The sequence below is a fragment of the Furipterus horrens genome, unplaced genomic scaffold (assembly GCF_987537825.1).
Source record: "Furipterus horrens unplaced genomic scaffold, mFurHor1.1.pri manual_scaffold_9, whole genome shotgun sequence".
In the NCBI taxonomy this organism is placed as follows: domain Eukaryota; kingdom Metazoa; phylum Chordata; class Mammalia; order Chiroptera; family Furipteridae; genus Furipterus; species Furipterus horrens.
This window is the reverse complement of record NW_028327179.1, coordinates 30,550,816-30,572,381: the sequence shown is the minus strand read 5'-3', so window position 1 is coordinate 30,572,381 and position 21,566 is coordinate 30,550,816. Positions and strand designations below refer to the sequence as shown.

Genomic DNA, 21,566 nt, shown 5'->3' with positions numbered 1-21,566 from the left:
ATTGCACATAGGACAGTGACGTTTCAGTCCCCTTCAAAGTAGGCTCCTTGGAACCTCACACAGTTCTCTCAGTTGCCATCAGCTGCCCCATCGTATTTTCCGGAATCTCATTGACAGGTTGAAATCTCTTCCCTTTCAAAGGTGATTTTAATTTCAGGAAAAGCCAGAAGTCACAGGGCACCAAATCTGAGCTGTAGGGGGGCTGAGTCCCCTAGGTAATTTGATGTTTCATCAAAAATCTGCATGAGACATGATGCACGAGCCAACCTGTAGTTGTGATGAAGCTGCCAATCACCAGTTGCCCATAGCTGCCGCCTTCTGAATCATCTGAACAGTTTCCTCAGAGGAATGTTCAAGCTTCATGTAGAATTTGATATAGGTTCATTGTTTTACTCACTGAGTCATTTTGAATGTGATGGCCAGAGTACACATGTTCACTCAGTGACATCTATGGCCCCCACTGACTAGTACAGTGGAGTCATCATTGTCCATGCATATGCATTCCAGTCCACTCTCCTTGGTTGCCTGATTATATCAATGTTGCACAAACCATTTTCCTTATATTAACAATGCAGGACTTTTTCCAGATAGACCTCATTGTATGTATAAATAGGAGATGAATTAATTTACAGAATATCACAAAAAAAACACATCAAATCTGGAATTAGAGTTCTTTTAAGATTTGTAGGATCTAATCATACCAACAAATGAAAGCTATCTGGAACCAACCAGTCCCCACTCTTTAGCTACGTTCCCTGGCCAGTGCAAAGGACACTTGGAATGGTATTTTTATAGCTTTGAAAATTTTCAAACTGATTTCTAAAGGGTCCTAGACTTTCAGGTACTATTACACACAAATGCCATAAGAGTCAAGGTCTTCATGATAATAACCTCCGTCTGGGAAGAAGAGAGTGAAGGATGCCAAGGCAGTTTGTTTATCATGGTTGATGGTCCTCAGATTCCTTCATAGAAATTGTGTCTACTTCTGGGCCCTATAATTTAAGAAAAATGTGGAAAACTTATGGAAAATCAGAATACAGAATCACAGAGGAGAACTATGAGAAAACTAGAATTGTTTTACTTGAAAAGGAAAAGTCAGAATGGCAATTTAATAATGGTCTTCCAGACATGAGGGACTATTACAATGAGGTTAATGACCATATTTCCTTCATATGCAAACATAGCAAAAGAAGTTAGTAAGTTTCAGCCTTAGTAAGAACAGTACAGGACTAAAAGAAAAGAAGCAATCAGATACTAAGCCTATTTAATCAGAGAAATAGATCATTCAGTATACTGTTTATGAAAGTTTTTTTTAAGGCAATATGAATTCCTATCTGTTTTACATATTAGATATAACTACCTGAAGGAACAAAGATGAATTAAATGAACTTTGCTTTTTCAACCCTGTGAATCAGTAGTCTCTGTTTTAGCATAAGGTATAGATTTCAAACAGTTACTTTGAATTAGCATCCCATAGCCTGACACTGCAGAGCAGAGCTACCTTCTAATAATGTTAAGGAGGTTAGTGGTCAGGAGGAATATTTATCCCAGGGGTTATGAACTCAGATACCTTCAGGGGACCGTGGGAATCATGCAGGAGGGAAGCTAACAGCATAGAATGATGTAGTTACAGAAGTTGTGGTGTTCCATCCAAAAGGGACAACCACTGCTAAATAGGGCCAATTATTATTATGTCACAATGTGCCTGTATTGCTAGGTCGTTGGCTTTCTCAAGAAAAACTAGAAATCTAGAATATGTGAATGTTTTACATTGACAAAATACTAAGCTTTATCAAAGTGCTCTGCACTAAAGCAATACACCTGTGTGGGATGTTAATTTAGAAATCTTTGGATTACCCTTTAGGTCACTAGTTAACCACAATAGTTAAACAAATAAATGAAATAGGACTGAATGAATTCCAAAGCTTAGGTGAATGAGTCTACTAAACTTTTGTAAGGTTAATGAAGGTCCCTGCCCACTCTGAATCTTTTGAACTCCCCCTCCTTCCCTGCTTCTAGAATCGGGTGACTTATTCACACTGAGAATTTAAAGGAATTGTTTCCCTTAGCAACATACTTTCACTTAATAAAACCATCAAATACTTAGATTGAAAACTTTTGTTGCTATACTAAAGACACTACTGACACTATTAGATTTTTAGAAATGTGCTTGTACGTGGCATAGACATGTCCCTTTGAGTGTTTGAACTAACATTTGTTTATAACATTGGCTGCGTTAGGCATGCTTGACTTAAAAGCCTACTTACGCTTTTACCACTTGGTGACATTTTATTTCTCTTTTATAACATATTTTCAAATAGCCCATCTCCATCTGGGGTAAGGACAGCTAGATTTCTGAAATCTGCTTCCTTTCAGACAGGAGAATATGCCACAGATGAAGAGGAGGATGAGGTAGGACCTGTCCTCCCTGGCGGTGACATGGCCATTGAAGTCTTTGAGCTGCCTGAGAATGAGGATATGTTTTCCCCATCAGACCTGGACACAGCCAAGCTCAGTCACAAGTTCAAAGAGGTAAGCTTCTGATCTGCAAAATGTTTTTGATACCTGTCCATTTCATTATTAAGTGTATATTTTTGTTTGAAAAAGGTAGTAAGAATAACCAGTTTTCAAAATAGAGCCTTTTAATAATGGATTGTCTTGAATCACATTGAATTTCAAGGTAAGTTTAAGTGGCTCTCACTCCACCATCATTAATTTAAATGTTTGTTACTTGTCACAGTGACAGCTTACAACTTGTCTATTCCATAATTTCAAGCTGAGGCTTAAATGTGCAGTTTTCACGATAAGTTCAGGTTATATTTTTCCAGGTCTTTTGGAAATTTTGGGACCTGTTAATAAGCTTTCCTTTAAGGCAGTGATTTCTAAAAAGTTTCTTTCCCTTTTCCTAAAAGAGACAAGGTCCCAAAAGAGTGAATGACCTTTGACCAGAGTGAATAGATGGCGACGTGCACAGGGCCTGGCAACAACAGGCAGCTGTTACCGTCCTTTGCCTTAATGGTAAAGAGAGAGATGGCTTTCTGAAGGAGGTCCATTCAACATCTGCAGCTGCATAAGATGCAGCCACTGCTAACAGCTACACCCTGGGGCCCTGGGTGATGTATACCCAGACCTTCCTCTGTTCCTGCTGGTGCCTCCCATTGATCCAAACCAGGCAGGGCAGCTGGGAGACGCAGTCTTGAAACCTGAAGAGGTCACTGCTCTCGAGGCGGGAGCTGTCAGAAAAGACCAAGAATGGATCCTTTGGGGGAACTCTTCCTAGTTCTAAATCAAATATGAATGTTTCAGTACAATGAATATACACTGTTATATAATGATCACAAACTCAGAATTTCCTTACAGTGATGCCTTAGGAACATTTCTTACAAAGGCTTTCTAGATTAACTGCACACCAGAAAGCACTGCAGAAAACGTTTTGCAGGAAATGGTTGAGTGGAAGAAAGAGGTGTAATCTGGATACCCGTTTCTCAGTGGCTCTGATTTGGCCCAAGAATAAAGATTATCAAGAAGAGTAGATGGACCTTGTTCTTTCAGAAATCTTCCTCGAATGCTGTAACTCTCAATCCAACTTCGAGGCAGTGAAGTTAAGGTAGTATGCCCTGGCAAAAGCCTATAGTACAACTTTTTCATGTTATCACCTGAGTATGGTCCCTACTCTTTAGTAGATAACAGAACTGGAAGTAGGATCCATATTCTTTTATGGAAGTTAAAGCCTAAATGTAGAAATAGTATATGGAAAGTTATATCCTTCATTTTCTGAATTGAGCCAAGGACTCAGTGCTCCATAAGTATTATTTGAAGTGTATAACTTGAGTAGACAATTGCGTGATCTAGATCAGCAAACTATAACCCATCACCCAAATCTAACCCACTGCCTTTTTGTAAATAAAGTTTTATTCCAACACAGCCATGGACATGCATTTATATATTGTTTGTGGCTGCTTTCATGCAACAACAGCAAAGTTGAGCAGTGATATAGAGACCACGTGTCTGCAAATCCTAAATTGTTTGGCATATGACCTTTTACAGAAAATGGTTGTGGACCTTGATGTAGCCCGCTGCATGATCTGAACCCATTCTGTATAACAGAGCTGATTTATTCTTAGCTTGAATAACCAAATCTGTAGTTTTCTTTATAATTTTGGTTTTTAAGAATTAAAGGTTTGTCCCCACCTCAGAACAAATACCACATCATTTCACTTCCAATGTATGTATTTTCATTTGTTTTATATGTCACATTAACATATTCAGGAGATTGCCGGAGTATTGGCTGTGTGGCACTCTTACACAGCATCTTCTACAGTGTCCATGTCATAGTTTTAAACTTTTTTATGTAATTAACATATGTGTCCAAATACTGGATAGCCCAGATATTTTCCATAAGGTTATGCACAAAACCTAGGGTGGAGATGGATAGTTGTGTTGTATTGGAATCTTTACAAAGTCTCATATTACAGAGGGTTCTCTTAACTACATTATTTCAAGCAAAAGTACATGTCATACTATTTGGGTAAAGCACTTTAGAATGGCATCTTAATTAGTCCCACTTTTGGCCTGTTATGTATCTTCCTAGTAGACTTTAAGCTCCTCTGTTTTACTCACTATTGTATCCTCAATCTTTGCACAGTCCTTGGCAAATAGAGCTTAAATATTTGCTAAATGATTGCTATTAAGCATATATTGGAAATTTTTTGTATACAGCAAGAAAAGCACCTTAATTTTTTTCAAATAGTTAACAAGATCGCTAGCACTTTTATTAAATGCTTAAACCTATTTCCCTCTGATTGGAGGGCCAGCATTATTAGCTTAAAATTTTATATTTTTTACAGTCTGTACTGCTTTTGGCTTCCGTATTCTGTTCCATTTTGTCATTCTTTGCTGAAATATTATTAGAATATGTATTAAACATTGATGGAATAAATCATATCTATCTAACTCTTCTGAAATTACTTTTCAACATAAGAAAACATATGAATCACTTTATAATCCCCTTGGAAAAAACTTCTTTGTAATTTTTACTGTAATTACATTAAACTAGTAAATTAACTTGCAGAAAACTGGCATTTTTATCATATTGACTCTTATAATCCAAGCTTATGGAATATAACTCATTAATTCAAGTCTTTTTTCTGATCCCTAAAATTTTATAGCCCCCTTATTAGTTAATATAAGCGTCCACCTGTACATAACAGAAAATCTTATCTGGAGTGGATTAATCAAAAGCTGCCACAAAGGTTATATTAGCTTTGATATAAGTTAACAAGTTTTTATTATTTTTCTATTTTCAGAAGTGACTTTAATAAGAGAGACTTAATGACTTGCATAAGGTAGAAATTACTGTTCCCTGAAAGGTTGTCCTTACTCAGCTATAAAACCAACTGTGCCTTTGTGGAGGAAGATTTTAAATACCTTTTATAATAGCTATTACTTTATTCAAGTTTTCAAGTTTTTTTTTGAGCTAATTTTGATTTGTTTGCATTTCTCAAGAATACATTCCTCATATATTTCCTAAGCATTCATATTTATTAACTTATATTTTTATAGTATAATTTTAAGGTACTGAAATCTTTAATATCTATAATTAGTTACTCTTTTTCTTTTATTTATTTGAATATTTTCATTTTTTAGTTTTTTTCTAGAATTTTGTCTGCAATGTTATTTTTTACATTCCTATTTTTTCTTTTTAAATTAAAAATACTTATTTATTTCCTACCAATACTGTATCTTTATTTTTTATCCTTTCCTCTTTATTGGTATTAATCAGCGTGTTTACTACATTTATTTTGGATAACTCTTGCATTCTGTAAGTATATTTAAAGCTATATATTTTTTCTGAATATTGCTTTAGCTACATGTCACACGTTTTTACATTTAGAATGTCATTGTCACTTAGATCTATTTTCTCTTGGGATCTCATCTTTAACAAAAATTATTTAGTGACATATTTTACTTTCTAGACATATGGAGCCTTATTTTGTTATCCTTTGGTTATTGAGTTCTAATTTTATTACACTCTGGTCAGAAAAGATATTCCATATGATAGCTGTTTAGAATTTTTTACTTTTGTAGCTTAATGCATAAACAAAGTTTGTTTAAATATTTCTCATGTATGCAACAAGCACTCATATTCTATGTTTGGGTATGAAATTTATATATGTTTTTTATTTATGTAAGATTTTAATGAACATGGACAACAGTGTGGAGATTGTGGCGGGGGTAGAGACGGAAAAGGGTATAAGAGGGATAAATGGTAATGGAAAAAATACAATAAAAAACTATTTTTAAAAAGATTAACAATACAAATACACACTTTTCTATAGCACAGCTTATATTTTATCTTATCAACTAATTCTGAAAATCATGTTAAGTCAAAAGCTACAAGTTTCTTTCCTATAATTCTATCAATTATAGTTTTATATATTTTAAATCTTTGCTGTTATCTTCATATACATCCAGGATCATTACAACTTCTTGATTTATTATAATACTTCTCTTGTAACTTATGATCTATTTTACTCCAAATTCTATTTTATTTTATAGGAAAAATTCAACACTGTCCCCTTTTTGCTTCATATTTGCTTCACAGCATCTATTGTCTATATTTTATATTCGTTTTTAACCATACCATATCCTTTTATTTAAATGTGTTTTATTTTGTCAACCTGTTTCTGAATCTTGCCTTTGTATCACCCTGATAGTCTTTGTCAATTAATTGGTGAATTTAACCCATTTACATTTACTTTGGTAACTTTAATATTAGAACTTCAATCTGCTGACTTACTTTATAATTTACAATTTTCATGCTTATTGTTTTTTCATCTTTTACCTACTTTTCATTAGAGAAAATTTTCACCTGCTACTTAAAAGTTAAACATCTTTTCTACTTTTCTAGAGATTTCCCCTGAGTAACTTTGACTCAGCCTTAAGTTATACTCTCCCATGAATAAAGAAAACAGATCAATAGCTATGTTGTAACCATTTAACAGGATTATAGCCACCACATACTCTTATCTACCTCTTCTCTCCAATTTTATTTATTTTGTATTTCAGGAGTTTTAAATATATTTATAGGTATGCCTTTTATAAAATGAATAGTTTCCACTCACCTACACTTCTTTCCAACGTGAATGGGATGGCAGTGCTGCCCTGATGTTAATTCCCCATTGTTCTGGTGCTGCTACCTCACCACAGGGAATTGAAGATTAATGCAGTGGCCAGGATTATCCAAACTTCAGGGCATCGCAATTGATTGGCCCTGATTTACCTCCAGCTGTAGGTTTACTTGGGTCACCTGTGAAAAATTATAGATTGATTAGATTGCTGACTCCCATTCCTGATTGCTGACGTTTTCCTATTTCAGATCCTCATTTTTCCCCCAAACATCTAGAAACATCTGTGTTCTGTCTTAGAGTTTCTCACAAGCTTTTTTTCTGAATTGATGAATGAGACTCTGAAGCCCATTTGTGCTCCTTTTTTTCTTTTTTGTCATCTTTGAAGTTGAATTCAGGAGAGGCAATAAATACCTTTTTTTAGTTTGCCATGTTGTACTAAACTGGAAGTTTTCTCCTAACTAACTCCTAACTAATTTATCTCTACCTTCTTCTTAAAATTAATCCCATCATCCTGTTATCATTAGAAATGTTTAATTTCTTTTAACTTCTTTCATTAAACAACTTATTGTAATACTTATTTTCTAAATACAAAAGCACTTAAAACTATGAATCTCTCTGATTAGGTCTTTGCCTACATCTTTTATTTTAGTTTAAATGGGCATTCTTGTTATCATTTTGCAGATAGTCCATATTTTTAATTTTTACTATTTTCATTTACTCTTTGACTTGAATAATTGAGGAAACAGTTCTTAGTTTGTAATTTTTTTGCACTTAATGTTTCTTACATTGTGGTCAGATAGTAGTTTTTTACAAGTTTTGATTTTTTAAGGTAGTGTTTTTATTTTAGATCAATATGGGTATTTGTGAAAAAAGTGATATGTGTTTTATACCCTCTGTATCCTTATTAACTTTTACTATTTAATAAACAGAACCATTTAGTAAAATTACACCTCATTATAATATTTTGTATCTAACAGCTTATTTTAATGTCATGTTGAAAGCACATAAAATATGACTTAAAGATTTGTAAGTATCCCTTGTCAGATGTTAATAATCTGCTACTTTTGTTTGTAGTTTCTGAATAAACACACTAGTGTATATGTGTATGCCTACTTTTAACATAAACCTTACTGAAGCACTTTTTTTAATTTTAGATTTAAAAAATACTATTTTGGAACCTAAGAAAATCTAACAATTTAAATTTATTGCTTAATGTTTGTTAAAATTTAATTGCCACGTTTTTTGCTCTCAGTTAGCTTTATAAAATATGTACAACAATATACTCTCAGCTTACTCAGTTTCACCTTACTCTGGTTTTGTTTCTTTCTTTAGAAACAGGGTCATTAAAAATAAAAAAAATAAAAAAATAAAAAAGAAACAGGGTCATTATTATCTTTTTCATGCTTTATTTCATTTTCCATTGTTTCGATGTCTGCGATTGTTCTCAAGTGTGTCCTCTCATATCAGTGATTCCACTTTCTGAAGAATTAAATATTCTTTTGACTTCAAATCCATTGATGCTCTTCAACACCTCTAAGATGACTTAATTCTTTATTATGTTTTTAGTTTCCTTACTCATCATCCATTTCTCATGCTTCTTCACTTTCTCTACATCCTGGTATTTCATAGTTACCTTAAAAGATCTTTTTACTATAGAATACATCATTTTCACAGGTTTACTAATTTGAGTTTTCAAGTTGATACTCTTTTTACCTTGATCTGAAGGTATCAGCTGCCTATTTCTCCTTTGTTTACCATGAAATGAGACAAAGCCTTTTTGTATTTGATGTTCGTCAGCAATTATCCACTTTTGTGATTATGAATCCCCTTCCTAGACCTGCAAGAGGAAGGCATATCTGTGTGTCTGGCTTCCAGTCTAGTAACCTAGTCCAGTTCTCTCTACTAAAGGGAGAGATTTCCATATCTCACCACTTGTTTTCTAAGTTAAAGGGGGAAAAAAGATTATTTCCTCCTATCAAAGCAACTACTACGACCACCCCTGTCTGTATTGCTCAACTTTGGGGTCTGCAGCTAAAAGTATGCAACGCGGCACTAGTGGCCAACTTTCTGCAATCTTACTCTATTCTAATCGTCGCCTCTGAATGACTACGGACACTGAGAGATCTGGGGGGCCTCATCTGAGGACAGCTCCTGGGAAAGGCAGGAGAGGTTGCCCGACTTTCCCATTGAACAGACTTGAGAGCTAGAGCAGTCGGTGAGGGTGGCATCTTGGTCTTTGGAGTAGAGCTTGGATTGGTTTTTCTTGATTCAATTTCATGACTTCTTCATATTTTACTAACAGTGGTTTTTAGTTTTAGTGTCCATTTGGTTGTGACTCTTTTTCTTTTTCTTTTCCTGTGATTCTGTTGCAGATTTAGTGAGAAGTAGGAAGAGGCTGAATCAGAAACTGTGGACCAGGTGTTTAAACAGACTGCCCAGTGTTTCCGGTCCTCCCCTCCTCCTCAGCAGTCAGGGCCATTAGCTCCCCATAAAGACAGTTCTATGTTTATCTTAAGGGAAAAAGTCAAGTGTAAAAAAATGCATTATTTTACTTAAGTCATAATGAATGTACAAAAATAATCTAAAAAAGGTATGAATGAATTTAAACAGTAAAACAAAGTTTTCTTTGTGGAGCTTTGCATTAACATGTAAAGAAGCTATAAAATGTTACTTACCCAGCAGTAAACAAATATTTGTTTCAAAAGGGACTGTAATTACAGGCTGTCACCTACATCCAGCACCTTCACCATTAATCACCAACTGATGAGTTCCTACTTAGAGAGTGACCTTGTTGGAACATCTCACCTCTTGCTACATGTGCTGCAATTAGTGTTGTCATTCAGATTGGATTGTCAGCCGGTTTCAGTGAATTTTGCATAAACTATTCCCTGAGAATAACAGTTTTGTTCATGTAAAGATAGGTTCCATATGTAAAGCTTTGAGGAGAATTTTAACAGCACCAAAGTAGAGGCAGAAACAGCTCTGATTCCTTCTTTTGTGGAGCTTACACTGTCAAGGATAAGACCGACTCCAAATAATCACAAGAATAATTGTGAAAATTTTAATTCCAAGACTGAAATGCCTTCACAAAGTATAGCATTTATTATTTTGCCCTTCTAAAGTAAGAGCAGAGAATGTTGCTCTTATGTGATTGTAAAGTCTCTACTACGAGCTATCCTAAAATCTTTCCTGTGAAGATACTTTTCACTTAAAAAAAAAAAAAAAAAAAAAAAAAGCTTCCCATGCTTCCACAGGATAAGGAAAAGACAATGCAAAAGTTCAGTCTTATTATTTATGTTAGTTTATAAGGATGTTTCTGTTTCTCGTGCAGTTATATTTGGATTATATTGATTCAGTGATATGAGCACATGTTCTGTATTCATCTTGCTGAGAGAAATAAACAGAAACTATACCCAGCAGGTACACATGCAGAACGTTACACGAGAGCTACTGTAAATGAGAATGTTTATTTGTTCAGTAATCCTGGGGTGGATCTCTATAGCATTTATGTTCAAGATGACAAAGAGATTAAAGAGATTGGTTTTACACGTTCAAACACACTGACCTGAGATTTTACTTACCTCCCCCCTTCCCAATTCTTTCCTCCAGTCCTAGATTCTCTGAAGGCTGTGAGTTCCAGCAGGTTTTTCATGTTCTGTTCCTGTTAACCAATCCTGTTGACCTCCTCTGCCTGTAATGAGTCAGCATGACCAGACTTGGGGCGGCAGGCGAGCCCTTAGACCTGTACTCTGGAGAGGTTATTGAACATGTGGAAGAACTGCTCTAGAATAAGAAAACAACCTTTTACCAACTGTGCTTCTCTCGTCGAGTTGCTTTACCTCTTCGAAGAGTAATTTTCTCTTCCTTGTGGAGATATCTCGGCCCGTTGTGCCGACTTGGTCTGGAAAGTAGGGTCCGCAGTGGGAGTTGTGACAAAAAGGCCAAAGCCTAAGGTCACGTGACTGGGTTATAGGAATAATAGACTAATTGGGCCATCTAAGAGCAGGTTCCCCTGTTGTTTCTCTCTGGGTGACCTGGAAACTTCTCTCAGGAGGTGGTGTTTATTAATCTCCCTGTAGTACGTGTCGTGAAGATAGAGTCAGTGTCACGTTCTTGTATCCTGAGTGACTAGCACAGCACCTGGCACATAGTCTCATTCAGTAAATGCTGGTTGAATAATGAGGCAGGTATTTCTTCCAGATTTCTGTAAGTAATAACAGCAGCTGGCTGAGCACCAGTTTGTATTCAGTGTCCCTGGTTTCCAGTCGGAGTAATACTTTCTCATCTGGGAGGTGACAACCATGACATATGCCTTGGGGTTTATGTGAGGTTGAAATGAAAAACGCATCCCAGAGCTGGTTCAGATGAAGTGCATGGTGAAGGGAAGAACAGGGGTGGGGGCACCTGACCACCTGCATCTATGGGAACTTGAAGAAGCCACGTAACTTCCCTGAGCCCCTTTCCCCATGTGAGCAGTGAGATGAACAGAGTCTGGCTCACTGCCCTCACAGCCTCGTTTGCAATGCTAAAGGAGATGATAAAAACGATAAAAGGTCATGCCAGAAACGTAGTGTTAGTGGAAAAAACCGTGGACTGAAATGTATAAAACCTGGCTTTGACGCTTATAAGCTCTGCAACTGAAGCTACTGAGACACAATTTCTTTCTCCATAAAATGAAACAGTTCAGTTGCTTTATTTTCCTGTTAACAGTGATGAATTTCTAGAAAGTTGTTTTCAGTCCATACAGGATTAAAATAATCACATACTTATAACTTTAGACCTTATGAAGTACTAAGAATACTTTGCACGAAAACTTTTGTGCATCTTCTGAATAACGTCTGATTTTTACACACTCCATTCTGCCTTCCTGTATCTGAAGAGCTGGGCTGTACTTAGGAACCCTGCAAGCTTATTAACAGTGTTCTTCTCCTGAGTTCAGCTCTCTTCTGTTACCCATTTCGGTGAGATAGGAGGGGTGGGGTAACTGAAGACAGAAGTGTCTGTTGGGCGATTTTACCTAGGTTTGTCCCACACAGCAGAAGATTAATCTGGCATATGCATTCAGAGGGCTGAAAAGGCTGGCTTTGGACAAGAATTTCTAGACTGCAACCATGACAACCATCTCTGTGCTCTCCATTGCATAAATGTCACACCTGTAGTGCTTCCACAACCTTGTAGTTTGTCCTATCCAGCTCTCTCACTTCTCATATGGGAAACTAGGACCCAGAGAAGCAACTTGCCAGAGGCCACAGTAATTGAGCAAAGAAAATCCAAAGTCTCAGCAAGTTGCATGCTGGATAGTTGGTTATCCTAGAGGGACTTAACCACTGAGAAAATAAAATCTGGCACTTCCCCATAGTGTTCATTGTAAAATCTGCCTTTTTGGTTTTTTGCTACTATTCAAATAGAACCAGAGGTGTTTGCTTTATTTCAGGTGTGACATTTTACAGCAGTAATCACTTTTAACTGAGAGGTAATCATATTTGAGTTCTTCTGATCATTCTTTCTTAATCTTGGCTAACTTTATAGAAGACTGATTCTCTGGTAGTCACTATGCTAAAAACTTTATATGGGTTATCTCATTTAATCTTCCAATAAGAAAGGTTAAGACCTATGAGGAACTGCATTCTACAGGAGAGGAAAGTGAAGGTAAGAAAGGTTAAGTTATTTTCCAACACCATATAGCTAGTACATGATAGGCCTGAGATGAATTTAGTTTGTAGATATGTTCTTGTAACTGGAGTGAGAGGATTTATAATTAAACCAATTTTACGCCAGGATATCTGATGAAAACAACAGTTAAGTTTGGTATCTCATCAACATTATAATGAAACAACTTTCAGTGACAAAATGGACATTGGGGACCTGCTGTAGTCTTTACGCATGGCACATGGTAGAAAGAAAAAGGAGTTGATCTCCTTGTCAATAATAATTGCAGATTCTGCAAAATCCCCTAGGTATGTGGACTGATTGGGTGCCCAAGTTATTCACACTGAAGTACAAGATCTCTATAGAAAATAATTCCTTATAGCTATATATGTGTGTGCATGTGCATCGCATATATATATATTTATGTTTATATATAAGTAATGTATCTTTTCTAATATCTGAGTACTTTTGCCATTTTAGTTTATTAATAGATATTGGGAGGGTAGATTAACACTGATATTTATTAGAAAGAAAAAGTTATTTTTACATCCTCTTACATGTAACAGCTCTTTAATAAATGTCTGCTGAATCAATCCTTATTTTCTAAGGAAAGTGGCACTGGATCAGGAGCCAAAAGATCCAGGGTCTATCTAAATCCTGGTTTTAACAGCAGTTCCCTGTTAGAGCTAGCCCAGGTCGGTTTTCGGCTATGAGCCTTGTTTTTCCATCTCCAAAGTGAGTCCTGAAGTGTGAGGATGGGCGATTCTGCAGTAGTGCGGCCACTCAAGCTTGTCAGGTTGGGTTGCCTGGACTTGCCAGGTCCCAAATGAGTCATCTAGTTGGGATTGCTTCCTCTGCAGAGACTGTGAGCGCACAGAAGCCCCTAGGAATCAGGGAGGGTCAAAAGAGCCACATGGGCCAGAAAAGTGGTGTGAGCAAGACAGAAACAAATTTAAACCAGTGTCATGATCACCCTCGGGAGGTGGAGCAATATCAGAGCTGAAGCAGCGTGGACCCCGGGGCTTGAAGCAGAACAGGAGCCCTGAAATCATCAAGGAGGGAGCACTTTGCAAGGATCCTGGGGGCCCTCAGGTCTGAGCTTTTATTCACCAGCACCTAAGGGTGCTGGATTCTGACTTCTTTCCCTGGGTAGCCAGGTCAAAACAAGGAGATGCAGATTACAAACCAGAGAGAGAGCTAAAGCTTCTGAGGCGTCGTGATCTCCAAAGTTTCACGTTTCTAACCTGCCATCAGCCGACTCACTTTTTCTGATAAGAAAACCTTAGACTTATCTGATTACAGTAATATTAGAAGTTTCCAGTCCCTCTTGTTCAATCCTAAATCCAAAATGGTCTGAAAACAGATTTCTAAAATAATTGTGTGGCAAACTCACTTGCAGGTCAAGCTGACTAAAGCTGACAGGAGATCATTTACAATTTCTATATACTTCAGTTAGATGAAATAGTCATGTGCAGAAACATCCGTGGGTTTGATTAGAGAGCGCCTCCACCCATGCTGCCTTGGGTAAAATGCAACTTAGAAAAACGCGTCTTTCTACCTTTCGAAAACCGAGAGAATTCTGAATTCCAAAATCATCTGGCCCCAAGGATTTCAGAGAAGAGACTGTCAATCCCTATATTGTTTACCATATATGTTGGTGTCTTTATTTATTTCCGGAGGATATGAATATTTCGTTTTCTCTCTCCTTCACAGATAAAACAAGTGGAGGGAGGAGAGAAGCAAAACAAATGTAAATGGGGGGCTCTCGTGTTAATGAACTGTAGCTGTAGCTTTTGGGGACCCGGGTTCTCAACATAGGTAGGTATTTTGGAGGATAGGAATCTAGATCTTTCTTACATTAAAAAATAAAATGCAGATTTCGCCGCGAAACTGCATCATCCCCGGCTCCCCCTTCACAGCAGCCGGAGCTGTAAAGAGCTGCTCAGCCTAGTGACCCGCGGTACCACAGCGCCACCTTCCTTCCAGGTTCGGAATCGAATCTTTTCACGCTGCCGCTAGCCGGACTTGCCTGCTTAAGCTTCAATCGACAGGACGGCAAGAAAACAATTTCTTGGCACTCAAATCATAAAGGAAGAGCTGCAGAGAGGGCAAAAAAAATAAAAAATGAAATAAATTTAAAGAGTCTTTTTTCCCCTTTGATCCCTGAGTAATTAAATATGTAACTTAATCCGATGTTAGGGAGTGTGGGCTGTACACCCTGCGTTTAATTACTTTGCACCTAGTGAGTCATTTTACACACTAGACATTTTAATTTACAACCTGCTGCATTGCAACACTTTCCTAGGCTTTCTGCTGTGTAACACGATATTCTTTTAGTGGCTGGGACTTGAAAAATATAGATACAGTTTCTTAGTTCCGATTTTTCTTTCTTTTCAATTTTCAGTTGCAAATCAAACATGCAGTTACAGAAGCAGAGATTCAAAAATTGAAGACCAAGGTAAGCACCAATCAATACATGGTGTTTGAGCAGTACTTTTTAAATTTCAGAGGTTATGAATAAATTCAGCTCTAGGAATAAAGGATTTGTTCCTTTGCGTACATTTGAAAGAATGCAAATGCCAGATTTATTTCTACTGTTAGATGCATAGAGAAGCCTGCCAACAGGACCATGCACCCCTTTATGGAAAATTGCACAATATTTTTAAAATACATATTTACATATTTACACATATGTGATTCCCTCCAAGCTTCCCCCCAAAAGTATATATTTATTTTTAATAGTTCACACATCCGAATTACATTTTGACCACTAATTCCTTAGGCACAAGTTATTATATTATATCTCTTTCTCTTTATCTTATTATAAATAGGCTTAATAATTTATTTTTTACTTATTCATCAGAAACAATGTATTTTAACATAGCATATTATTTTGTATAGAAAAATTCCAATTTCTAAAATTAAATATCATGAAATTTAATATAATATGTGAATAATTGCTGTAGGTGCCAAATGTTACCAGAAAATTTTAGTCATTTAGTTCACATTATTTAAATGTGTGGGGAAAAACAGGTCATGATGAAGGGTTTTATGTATTTTTAGTTTCTATATAATACAAGATTCAAAAGGGCATTTTTAATTAGTGAGTTTTAAGGTACTTGTCAATTCCTAAAATTGTGTCCAGTTTTATCAAATATGTGATTTCAGAGATTTAAAACTATCTTTTGAATTACTTTTAATACAATATTCTTTATTGTTTTTATGGTCTTTTAAAAATTAAGACATAATTCCTTCCCCACCACTAACAATCTGTTTTCCTGTTCACATTGAACACTTGTTTTAGGTTTTCCATGTGTTTTAAATGGAGATGAATTCGCAAGGCTATTTTGGTTAAATGGTATTCCCAGCTAATAACTCTGTAGTTCTTTAGTCAAAACATGTCTATATGTCTTTCATGGTATCAGCCAAGCTCTGTGAATAATAATTTTAAATTAGCAGCGGTTGGTAAATAAATGACTTAAGTGCAAAACGTTGCTTAATAAAAGAAGCAATAAAACCCCAGTCCCATTTTAAGTTGCTATTGTTTCTTGGCATAGAATGAAAGAATATAAGTATTTTTTTAATTGTTGGTTACAATTAGAGAAAAGATTCCCCTGTGATTATAAGTGCTTTGACAAAGCTTATGTTTTTTAATCTAAACATTTAATTTAGAAATCCTCTAAATTAGTATTTTGTATTTTCTCATTATTTTATTGGTATATAATATCCATAGATTAGCTTACTTTACTGTGACTATATCCTTGTCACTAACACAGTTTTTTATTTTGAAATGTTTTTGATTGCTGTGTACTTTGTAATCTGTTTTGCAATATGTTTAGTTTAAAATATGCATAAAACAATTATTTTATTTGCTGAATGCTGTATAATTTAGGGATGTCTTAAATTTTGAAAATTGATAGTTTATAATGACTCTGCATCCCTTTGAAACTTAGAAAAGGCATGTGAAACAAATGAAGCACTAGTTTAAAGGGCAGATAATTATTGTGAGTAAATGACCTTGGACCCCTCACCTAAAGGATCAGCCTTGAGTTTCTGTAGAAATGAGGGGGTGGAACTAGTACATTTTCTATTGCTAACAGTCCCTGAAAGTAGAAACCACAAGAAGCTGCCTTTCTGTTCCATTGGAAGGATTTAAATTAATTTTACTTCTACTATCTTTTATATTTATGAAGAATAGGGTTTATAAGGCTCAAAACACTGAGCAAAATAACAAACTACAAACCATGTTCATTTCCATTGATATAAAGAATGTAATAATATTATCAAAAGGAATAAAAACAAAAATAACTAACATGTATCAGATTATGATTATGCTCAAGGAGCTCTTACAAGCACACTGATGTTAGAGAACTTAAGTTACTTGCCCAAGGTTTAAAGGACAATAGCAGCACAGTGATGGCCAAGTGTGTGGGGGCCAGATAGGTGCCTGAAGCTTGAGGGGGAGGCATTTGTAAATTTCACAGTTGTCTAACCACTTTGCTGTACATCTGAAACTAACACAGAATTATGTTGAATGTAAACTGTAATTGAAAAAAATAATTAATTAAAAAAATAAATTGGTGAAGAGGTGGGGATTAAGAAGTGCAAATAGGTAGTCACAGAATAGCCATGGGGATGTAAAGTACAGTATAGGGAATGGAATAGCCAAAGGACTTATACACATGACCCATGGACATGAACAATGGTGTAGGGATTGCCTGAGGGAGTGGGGGGTGCTCGGTGGAGGGGAGCAAAGGGGGGGAAATTGGAACAACTGTAATAATATAATATATAAAATATAATGTAAAGAATAAATTAAATAAAATGAAAAAAAAGACTTATAGTGGCAGAGCTAGGATTCACATTTTAACCTGATGACACCACAGCCCTCCCCCTGCGAACCGATAAGGCCACACTCTGCTCTGCCACTCTCTCCTCCATGCTTGTCTCTTTTCCCTCTCTTTTCAGTTAACTCTTTTTACATACATTTTACATACATTTTTAAAAATCTCTAGAGGAAAACCTGTTGAATGCATTAGCTAGAGTTCGTCAAAATCTAAAACATTTTTTTACTGCTCACAGAATTCCACAGCACATACTGTGACAGAAAGATAGTGGGAGTTGGAGTCAAACCCACATTTTGTCATTTATCAGCTGTGTGACCTTGGGTGAAGCATTTTCTTTTTCAAGGCTTCCATTTTATAATTCAGGAAATAATGAAAACAATACTTGCTCCTCTCCTCTCGAGGTGTTTGGTGATTGAGTATATGTAGCGATTGAATTTAATCAAAAACATGTTGTAAAAATGGGAGGGATTTTTGGTACCAAAGTACCCATATTATCTTTGCCTTGACATTTTTCTTAACCAGCTGCAAGCAGCAGAAAATGAGAAAGTGAGGTGGGAACTAGAGAAAACTCAACTCCAACAGAATATAGAAGAGAATAAAGAAAGAATGTTGAAGCTGGAGAGCTACTGGATCGAGGCTCAAACATTGTGCCACACCGTAAATGAACATCTCAAAGAGACTCAAAGCCAGTACCAGGCCTTGGAAAAGAAATACAACAAGGCAAAGAAATTGATTAAGGATTTTCAACAAAAGTAAGCAGCTTCTAATGGCTAAAGAATATCTGTGTGCATATAAAGGTTTATAGCCAATAATTTTTAAATATCTAGTGGAATAGAAAAGATGACTTCAGAGTTATCTCTCTAAGAAACATAGAGCAAAAAATAGACATTAAGTTTAAAAAGCACTGCTACCGTGTTTTTCATAGGAGATTATATTTTGTTTATTTTATCAGTTTTTGGCAACCAGGTACATCATGAAATTTTTTTTTTGATCATTACTTATTGATAGTAACTGTTAAAACATTTGAATCTCTATCTTTTCTGAAACATCCCTATAATTCAGAAGCAGGACTGTATGCTACGTGCAAAGCAGCAATCGGGGCCTTGCTGAGGCTGTTTCTGTCTCTGTTCCTATCATTGGTAATTGCTGAATTTTCCCACAGAAGACAGTATAAATATTGACAAGCAAGACCCCATGCCCTGCCATTTCCCTGCAGTAAGAGAGACCATCACCACATTCTGCTCTTGAGTTTCAGCAGCTCTTTCTCAGCTAATGCTGCTTTGCCTCCATCTGTTGGATATTGGTGTAATTTCAGGGAGACTGACCAAGGAGATTTTTACTGGTTTTTTTCATCAGTTACATCTGGCTAACTATAGCAATAAAAAGTCATGCCACTCATTACCTCTTCTGGTCTTCCATGCCGAGCCTTAGAAGCCAAGCATATATATAAGATTCATTGTATCTCTGTTATTCCCTATCATGGAAATAAAGTTTTCAATATTTAAAAGAAAATGCTATGTAAATAAAATATAAAAATAACAAAGTTTAACAAAGATGGGTGGAAGCTGACACAACTCTTCTTAGCACACTGAATTTTAAGTCATTTGCAGAGTTTGATTAAAAAATAAAATGAAAATTATAATCTAAAAATAAGTTTGTTTGAAAAGGGGAAACAGCTCTTTGTAACTGTGAATTCAGCACAACACTATTTTAACTCTTCTTGCCAAAAATATCATAACAAACTCTATTTCATGTAATAATTTTATAATAATAATAATTTTATAATTATAATAAGTTTTGCTGTCAAAGTGGAGATATTTCTCCTTCTCCCCAATTATCCTCAGGTGTGTAAGTGACAGCCCCCCCCGCTGTTTTTCTGGCCCACCCAGCCCTTTTCCACTGTCATTTGCAAGAAGCAATCTTATAATTATCTCTTACCATTCAGTTCCCTCAGTTTACTAGATATATTACTTTGTACATATGGAACTATATCTACCTGGCATGTAATTATCTCCACTAAATTACTCAAGGTGAGTCATTAATTAGTTTATTAGCTCCTATCTAAAGATGTATGGGTGCTCTAGAATCAGGAGATACAAATGAAAATCATAATACATAGAATCAAAGCACTTTTATTTTCTTTGTGAGCCATTAAAATGTTTTATTTGCTTTCATTACTATATACCTTTTCTCTAACTGTGATTGAATTTTATTTATTTAAATATCTGTCTTTATCCCACTGTGCAGTTTATTGGTTCTGATAAGAGATAAAAATCTTCCATATATTTTCTCGAGAGTTTGATGCAATCAGATCTATTATTTTCTTCTTAAGAGAACTTGATTTCATCAAGAGACAGGAAGCAGAAAGAAAGAAAATAGAAGATTTGGAAAAAGCTCATGTTGTGGAAGTTCAAGGCCTACAAGTACGGGTGAGTTATGTGATCAAAGCCACTTAATAATACAATAGATTTGCCTGGTACTGGGAGAGCAGTGCTGGTTTAGAGTTTTATAAAGGGATTTTTTTTTTTCTTAGATTAGAGATTTGGAAGCTGAGGTGTTCAGGCTTCTGAAGCAAAATGGGACTCAAGTTAATAATAACAACAACATCTTTGAGAGAAGAACATCTCTTGGTGAAGTCTCTAAAGGGGATACCATGGAGAATTTGGATGTCAAGCAGATGTCTTGCCAAGATGGCCTGAGTCAAGGTTTGTTTAACCTCCTCACAAACATCATGTTTATTGACTGTAAAATGTGGCTTTACATTCTTCTTTGTCTTATCCAGAGATTTAAAAGTTGAAAATGCCTTCCTGTCATGGGAAGAAAGGAAAGGTTTATCAAATAAGAATTCATCATTTAACGCTTATCGTATATCAAAAATAAATGCTTTGATGTAAAGAAGCAGAATCCAACTTAAGCAAGCCAAATACTTTAAAACCATCATAACATTGATAGACTTAATCTACTTTAAAGTAATAGTTCATCTCAGCTAGATTGAGCTACACTACTTGTATTTTAATGAGTAAGGCCTTAACATTTTTGAAATCATTGGAGTAAAGATGTTTTTCATAACATCAGAAGGCTGGCCAGCTGCTTCCAGCCCTTGGAATTCATTGAGTTAAGAAGTTTGGTATAAGTGTGCTTCTCTCATGCTGTCCTATATATAATTCTCATTCTTTTATTCTGTCAAAGACCAAAAACCAAAACAATGGAAACATTTTCTATCTCAATGGTTGCCTTCTTTCATACAGCAGCCATAAATAAATCACCAGTTTTCTTGCACACATACACGCCCATACATAAAACGTGTATATATGAATGAATATCTATAGTACATATACAAATTAGAAAATATGTAAGAATTTATCATTATAAATACACAGGAGGATATAAAACTTTTGGTTAAAATAGCTACCTAGTGGTCCCTGGGAAAAGGGGGAAACAGAAGAATGTGCAGCAACGATGTCATGGATGTCATGTGAGGACTGACAGTCACATGCAGCGATGGACAGGCAGTACAGCTCTGCTCACTGATGAGCTGCTTTGTGTGATGCTCTTTCTCATGTATTAAAATTTCTCCAATGAGATTTTTTTATAAATACATGTTTAGATCATATGGTTAGATGACCACAGAAAATATAAAGTATTGAAAATCTTCATTAAAATTGAAGTGATATCTAAAGATTTGCATCCATTCACTAAGTTTATATTCTTTTTCTGGGTGTTCCCTTAATAAGGTACAGTCTGTGTCTAATGCCTCCTGGACAGCTTAAATTTGAGTATTTAGGCTCCAACCTTACCATTTACTGAAGAGCTGTGTGACTTCATTAAGGTCCTTCAACTCAGCTGGGTTGGTTTTACTATCATATGTAAATAGTAATACTTCTTTCTCCCCCACCCTAAAGGGCGTATTGAGGCTATATGACTGACTTAGTCTGTGAGG

General features: G+C 35.8%; 1 protein-coding gene across 1 annotated transcript in view; it reads left to right on the top strand.

Moving 5' to 3' along the window:
* The window catches only part of PPP1R9A (protein phosphatase 1 regulatory subunit 9A), a 266,168-nt gene that overhangs the window by 205,782 nt on the left and 38,820 nt on the right, over nucleotides 1–21,566 (top strand). The window contains exons 8-12 of the mRNA XM_090287220.1: nucleotides 2,377–2,532; nucleotides 15,184–15,237; nucleotides 18,149–18,378; nucleotides 19,959–20,055; nucleotides 20,160–20,331. Of these exons, the coding sequence (XP_090143346.1) occupies nucleotides 2,377–2,532; nucleotides 15,184–15,237; nucleotides 18,149–18,378; nucleotides 19,959–20,055; nucleotides 20,160–20,331 (709 nt within the window). The remainder of the gene's footprint in view (nucleotides 1–2,376; nucleotides 2,533–15,183; nucleotides 15,238–18,148; nucleotides 18,379–19,958; nucleotides 20,056–20,159; nucleotides 20,332–21,566) is intronic.